Raw genomic sequence first — 6,319 nt, 5'->3', positions numbered from 1 at the left:
ACTGCGGTAGTCAGAGGCCCTCCTTCCCCCTGTATCTTCCTGGCAGCAGGCGCCCAGGAGAGAACATGAGAGCCCGAGGCTGGTTAGTGTCTGTGGGCCGGGGGCCCTGGCTGGGTCCTTTGTCCACAGGGGCTGAGACCCTCGCTGAGATGAGCAGCGGCAGCTGCTGGCTGAGGGAGGAGGATGAACCATGGAACTAACTCCGGCCAGCATGACCTGAGCAACGTCCCAGGGCCTTGCTTGCTGCGGTGCTTGGGGCAGCTACCGGCAGAGCCAGCAGGGCCCGTGTCTGCCCTGGGGCCCATCACTCCGGGGCCCCTTACGGCCCTGCTGGGCCTGGCTCCTGATCGATATCCAGGAGGTGGGCGTAACCTAGGACAAATTGTCCTGAATAAAGCAGCATTTGGGTGTGTCCTATGAGGAGGAGCAAACAAGCAAATGGGCGGGACTTGCATGGCACTGAGGGAGTGGGGGGTTATTTGCATTCTGCATGAGGGGGCGGGGCTCGCGTGGCAATGAGGGGGTGGGGTTATTTGCATTCTGCATGAGGGGGCGGGGCTCGCGTGGCAATGAGGGGGTGGGGTTAGTTGTTAGGCATGAGGGGGCGGGGCTCGCGTAGCAATGAGGGGGTGGGGTTCGTTGTTAGGCATGAGGGGGCGGGGCTCGCGTAGCAATGAGGGGGTGGGGTTATTTGCATTAGGCATGAGAGGGCGGGGCTCGCGTGGCAATGAGGGGGTGGGGTTATTTGCATTAGGCATGAGCGGGGCGGGACTCGCATGGCAATGAGGGGGTGGGGTTATTTGTTAGGCATGAAGGGGCGGGGCTCGCGGGGCAATGAAGCGGGGACGGGATCGAGCCTGTTTATGTAACCGGCCCAGAGGGGGATTAGCCGGGCCGGGCGCAGCGGGTTCTGCTGCCGGGACGCGATGGGGCCGGGGCTGCCGTAGGAAGGAGACGCGATGGGAGCTGCCAGCAGCGAGCCCGAGCCCCCGCCGGGCCCCCTCAAGGTGCGTACCGGGGGTGGGGCCGCAGGGGGGCGCCCGGGTCTCGCTGTGATGCGGGTCCATGGGCCCGTTCCACACAGCTGGTTTCTGTGCCCTGCCCCAGAGCTGGCTGCAGCCGGGCCAGGGGCTCATGCTTCTGCTGGCTCTGCAGGGCGGTGGCTTCGCAACCGAGGTCTCCTGGGTCCGGAGCTGGAAGAGGGTCTTGGCTGGCATTGGGGTGACGGTGTCCGGGCTGGAGCGCAACTTGGCCACGAGGAGGCGCCTCCAGCAGCGGCGAGGCCCGGGCGAGAAGCTGCCCCGGCTGGGCGAGAAGGTGGTGACAGGGTGGCCAGTCCCGCAGTTCGTCTCGCTCTTCCTCCCGGAGTTCCCCATCCGGCCCACCCTGGGCCAGCCGCAGCTCAAGGTGCAATGCCCAGCACCAAGCCGTTGGGGGGTGGCGGGGGCGGGGAACAAGCCATGACCAGGGCCCATGGGTGTGGACAGGCCTCTTGTGGCCTGCATGGTCCTTTGGGAGCCCCAGGGCTGAGTCGGAGTCAAGGAGCCCAGCAGTGCTGGCGCACGATCCCGCGTGCAGGAGTGTCGCCAAGCTCCGCTCTCCAGCTGGGACTCGGGCAGCATCTGTTCCCTGGCCTCCAGCTCTCCCCCCGGCCCTGTGACTACTTGCCTTTCCTCTCTGACAACCAGAACGCTGGGGAGAGGAACGCCCCTGGGCTGGGAGTCACCCCCCATCCTTTGGGAGCAGGGGGCAGGAGGCTGGGATGGTTCCCCCCACGCTCTGTCCAGCCTGGCCAGGAGACACTGCCCTGGGTAGTCCCTGCTGAGTCCCGTGCTGCTCTCGCGGGTCCTGGCTCTGCTGGTGGGCGCAGTCACACCCTGGCCACACTTACTGCTTCCTTCCTTTTAGATTCTGGGCTTTGTTGCTAAAGGCTCGTTTGGGACAGTCCTGAAGGTGCTGGACTGCGGGCGGGAGAAGGTCTTTGCTATGAAGGTGGGTGCCTGTCTGACTACCCCCCTTGCCCAGGGCGCTGCCTCGTTCTCCTGTGCTGACTCACTGGGGCCATGGCTCCTTCTCTTGTAGGTGGTCCCCAAAGTGGAGGTGCTGCGGCGTGACACCCTGAAGCAGTGCAAGGAGGAGGTCAGCATCCAGGTAGCTGCCGCTCTCCTTGGGGGCATGGGGCGCATTGGAGGGGTAGGGGGAATCCCCTAAGGGAGGGGTGGCTTGGGGAAGAGACTAGACTCTGGAAGCTGCCCCGCCCCAGGGGCCTGGCCAGCTGCCCTGAGCTCGTTCTATCACCAACCTTCCTGGCTCAGAGACCCACGCAGGCCGTACTGGCCACGTCGGCTCAGTGCCCTAGGAGCACCGTCCCTTCCTTGGCACCACAGCTTCAGCATCTGGTTTGCAGATGTGCCTCTTAGCCAAGTTGCCGCCAGCCCCATTGGGGATCTGGGTGCAGCTGGCTCTCCTGAGATGCCATGAGGTTGGGGCCTGCCCCGGGTGAGGGCTGTATCCCAGGGAGGGTTAGGGCATGTTGGCAAGAGGGACGTCCTGAGCCTTCCTGCTCCTCCCCTTCTCCTCCTCCCCGATTTCTCCCCGTGAGTGTCCCCATCCCCATCTCAGATACTCATGAGTCCTGTTTTTCTTTGTCCCCAGAGGCAGGTCAGCCACCCATTTGTTCACTGCTTAGGGGACAGCTGGCAGGGACAGCGGCATCTCTTCATTAGTGAGTCACCATCTGCCCCCGGCGTCTCCCTAGAGTAGGGGCCCCGCCCGCCATGTGCGCGTACATGGCTCTGTGCATCTGACCGACATTAAACCTCTTGTCCGCCCGCCCTCAGAGCTCTGGCAGCTGGAGTGCAGCCTGGCTCTGCCGCCCGCAATCCCCTGTGGATTAGGAGCTGCTTTGCGGCTCGCTCCCCTCCCCTATGGCCACCCATGGCTGGGTCATGTGAGCAGGATAAAGGCAGTTCCCTCTTGCAGGCCTGGCTGGCTCCCCTACCCTGGGCTGGCACAGTTCTCTTGGCCCTTGGGCAATGAAGGGATCAGCAGCAAAGGGAAGCAACCCCACTGCAAATATCAGCCCGGGGGCCATGCCCACTCTATGCCCTGTCTCTCCAGCAGGCCCCTTGGAGGCAGGGTCTGTAGAGGGTCTCTGAGATGTGATCTGTGGGGAGGGAATCACATTTGCCTGGAGTCCTGGCTCTCCCCCTGGACTGACTGTGTGTGCTGGGCCCCCCTAAGCTGTAATGTCTGTCTGTCTGTCCTGCTCCCTCTGCAGTGTGCACATACTGCAGCACCGGAGACCTGCACACACTTTGGGCCTCTTCGGGGCGCTTCGCGGAAGCCACCATTCGCCTGTTTGCAGCCGAGCTGGTTCTGGCGCTGAGTGAGTGACCTGCTGAGGGGCACTTGCATAGGGACCTGTGCTGGGGCAGAGTCCCTGTGGGTTCCCTGGAGCCGTGTGGCTGATGCTGCCAGCATCCTGGGCCCTGGGGAGGAGGCTGTGTGTGGGGCAGAGGGGCCAGGTGTGGGCTTCTCCCTGCCTGCCAGGAGCTGATGGTCAGACAGCGTCCCCTGTACTGGGGCAGGTCTATGATCCTCCTCAGCATGCCTGGTGGGGCTCTGGTGACCCTCCTCCTTTCTCCCCTTCCAGGTTATCTCCATGACCTGGGCATTGTGCACCGAGATGTGAAGGTATGAGTGCCCTGGGAAAGGGGGTCTGACCTGCCCTGCCCCTCGCTGGACCGAGTCAGTGACACGCTCGGGGTGATGAGCTGTCCTGCTGCCGGCTGCGAGTCAGTGTTGGCTGTCAGGAGCGGGGGGGTGGCAAGTTCCTCTGTGATGGGGGGACCTCACCTCCCCCCAGGCCCCAAACTCACATCCAGTGGGGTGGGAGCTGGATTCAGCTGCTCCGCTCAGTGAAGGGAGTGGGCAGCTGCTCTTTCCCCCACTAGTTTGGGCGAGTCCTGCCCAAGGCCTGATCCAGCCCATTGTGGACCCTGGGCGGCTCTTAGAGGAGGGACTGGTCTCCTCACACAGGCAGACATGTTCGGTGTGAGGCGCAGGGGGGCCTCGCGACCAGCCTGATGGGAATATGGCCCTTTCCAGGCCTGCGAGGCCAGCTGGTGTGTCCTGGACAGGTGGCCTCGCTTGGCTGAGTACACCCTGGACAAGGAGGTAATGTGAGTTCTGACCTCTCTCTCCTTTTCAGATGGAGAACATACTCCTGGACGAACGCGGTACGTGCAGCGCTGCCCCCTCCACACTAGGCTTGAGCCGCTGTTCCCTGGGTGGGGGGAATGCTGGGCTGGCAGTGTAGGGTGCGGGGGGGAATGCTGGGCTGGCAGCATCGGGGGTAGGGTGCGGGGGGGAATGCTGGGCTGGCAGTCTGGGGGCAGTGGGCTGACTCCATGTGGGCAGGGCTCTTGCAGAGGAGTGATACAGTGTGTGTCTGTGCACAGGGCACCTCAAGCTGACAGACTTTGGCCTTTCCCGCCACCTGCGCCGAGGGGAGCGGGCTTACACCATCTGTGGGACCCTGCAGTACATGGGTAAGGCTGGCCCAGGCTGCCGCTGGGCAATGGGGCTGGGGGTCGGGCACTGCACAAACCCTGACTCTGCTTTCTCTTGGGATTGACAGCCCCAGAAGTGCTGAGCGGAGGCCCCTACAGCCATTCTGCTGACTGGTGGTCTCTGGGCATCCTGCTCTTTACCCTCGCTACTGGGAAGGTGAGGTGACGGGGCCAGGGGAGATGCTATGGGATCAGATTCTCTATCACTGGGAGGCGAGGGGCTGGGGCAGCATCCCTATTGGTCTGGGCACACAGCCCTACTATCCCATGGAGCCACACTGGCGAGTGGGAGAGTCCGGGGGCAGAGGAGACACCTGTGTTCTCCGTCTCTCCCAGATCACATGTGAATGGGTCACTGGGCCACCCTTCTCTTTGTTCTGAGGCTGCCTCCACTCGGCAGCACTTCCGCCAGCACTACCGGAGTCTGCTAGCGGGTTCCCGGCTTCCCATCACCTGCACGATGCATTGGAGCCTCCGCCCGGGCCATGGTCTGGATTGTGGCTCTTGTGCAATAGATCAGGGAAGGGCTTGAGCCCAGAGGGCTGTGGCCTGCTGAGGGCTGGAAGAGGGTCTGTCTGATGGGTACCTGCAACCAACCTGTGGTGCTCACGCTGCAGTCTGGCTCCTCCCCTAAGCTGCTCCAGCCTGGACCTTGGGCTGGGCTCCTGCTGCAGCTGCTGGGCCTGCGCAGAGGCAGTGGTCAGTGGGAGGCAGCATCCTTTTCGGGAATGCTTCCTTCCGGGGGACTAACAGCCCTCTCCTGTCTCCCCAGTTCCCAGTTCCTCCAGAGCGAGACCACCTGGCCATGCTGGCGAGCGTGAACCGCTGCAGCTACGAGAGCCCAGGCTCCCTGAGCCGGGGGTTGTCCCTCCTGCTCAGCGAGGTAACTCCTTCTAATCCCTCCTGCGCCCCCTTCCCTGGTCCCAGCCATCCCCTCTCCAGCAGGGCCGTGCTGGCTGAGTGTGTCCCCTGTACACGTAGCCCGTTCTCACGGTCAGGCTCTCCCTCCCCAGCTCCTGTGCCGAAACCCCCTGCGGCGCCTGCGCTACCTCCACCACTTCAAGAGCCACCTTTTCTTTCGGGGCGTGACCTTTGACGCCGAGCTCCTGCAGAAGCACCCGGTGGACGTCGTCGTGGCTGCGCGGCAAGCGGAGGCGGCGGCCCTGGAATCGTCCGTCACCTTTACAGACTTTGACTGTGACCTCCTGGCCTGGCTGCGGCAGAGCTGACCCGCTCCTCTGGCCCTGCTGCGGCCCTGGACCCATTTGCGGCTCTATCTCGTCACCGTTTGCAGGCTGTGACCAGGACCCCCATGGCCAGCCAGGAGCACCATTCGATCTGCTCAGGAACCCCCTCTCCTGCACCCCTCCAGCCACCTCAGGGAGAGCAGCAGCGGGCACCGGCCCCCGCCCCAGCAGTGGCTCTTGCCTGGGCCGGTAGATAGGAAGCGGCTCCCCACATTGGCACCCCCTATTCCCAGGCCAGGCTGGGCCCCCCCCCGTTAGACTCAGGCCGCCCCGCTGCAGAGGCTGCCCTGGCTGGGCCAGGTCCCGGCAGGACCCCCCCGTCTGTACGGGAGCCGCGCGGAACGGGACTACGCAATAAATGGCATGTCCAGTGCTCGGCGTGGCGTGGCCGTGGGCTGCGTGGGGCGGGCGCGGGCTGGGGGGATCCAGAGCGAACCGCTAGGGGGCGCCCCAGGCTCTGAGCGCCGGGATTGGCGATCGGGGGGATCCCGATCCCGC

General features: G+C 64.3%; 1 protein-coding gene across 2 annotated transcripts; it reads left to right on the top strand.

Moving 5' to 3' along the window:
- The first annotated feature begins 855 nt into the window (after positions 1-855).
- On the top strand, positions 856-6,209 carry RSKR (ribosomal protein S6 kinase related). Of its 2 annotated transcripts, XM_054008653.1 has the most exons (12): positions 856-1,007; positions 1,156-1,407; positions 1,909-1,992; positions 2,083-2,151; positions 2,656-2,725; positions 3,281-3,388; positions 3,656-3,696; positions 4,214-4,241; positions 4,464-4,553; positions 4,643-4,731; positions 5,347-5,457; positions 5,588-6,209. In XM_054008653.1, exons 1-12 carry the CDS (start codon positions 960-962, stop codon positions 5,801-5,803), a joined length of 1,206 nt encoding a protein of 401 aa, XP_053864628.1. In that variant the 5' UTR covers positions 856-959; the 3' UTR covers positions 5,804-6,209. The 2 variants fall into 2 exon arrangements, with proteins under 2 accessions (XP_053864628.1, XP_053864627.1); XM_054008652.1 differs by lacking the exon at positions 856-1,007 and having other exon boundaries at positions 1,066-1,407.
- The last annotated feature ends 110 nt before the right edge of the window (positions 6,210-6,319 follow it).

The sequence above is a fragment of the Malaclemys terrapin genome, chromosome 18, assembly GCF_027887155.1.
Source record: "Malaclemys terrapin pileata isolate rMalTer1 chromosome 18, rMalTer1.hap1, whole genome shotgun sequence".
NCBI lineage: Eukaryota > Metazoa > Chordata > Testudines > Emydidae > Malaclemys > Malaclemys terrapin.
Note: the sequence above shows the minus strand (reverse complement) of the source record. Positions and strands in the feature narration are given on the sequence as shown.

Excerpts from the sequence above, each read along its gene's own strand:
- RSKR (XM_054008652.1), top strand. The coding sequence starts at position 1,066 with ATGGGCCCGTTCCACACAGCTGGTTTCTGTGCCCTGCCCCAGAGCTGG. Across the intron at positions 1,993-2,082 it reads AGAAGGTCTTTGCTATGAAG|GTGGTCCCCAAAGTGGAGGT; the intron begins GTGGGTGCCTGT and ends CTTCTCTTGTAG. Across the intron at positions 2,726-3,280 it reads ACAGCGGCATCTCTTCATTA|TGTGCACATACTGCAGCACC; the intron begins GTGAGTCACCAT and ends CTCCCTCTGCAG.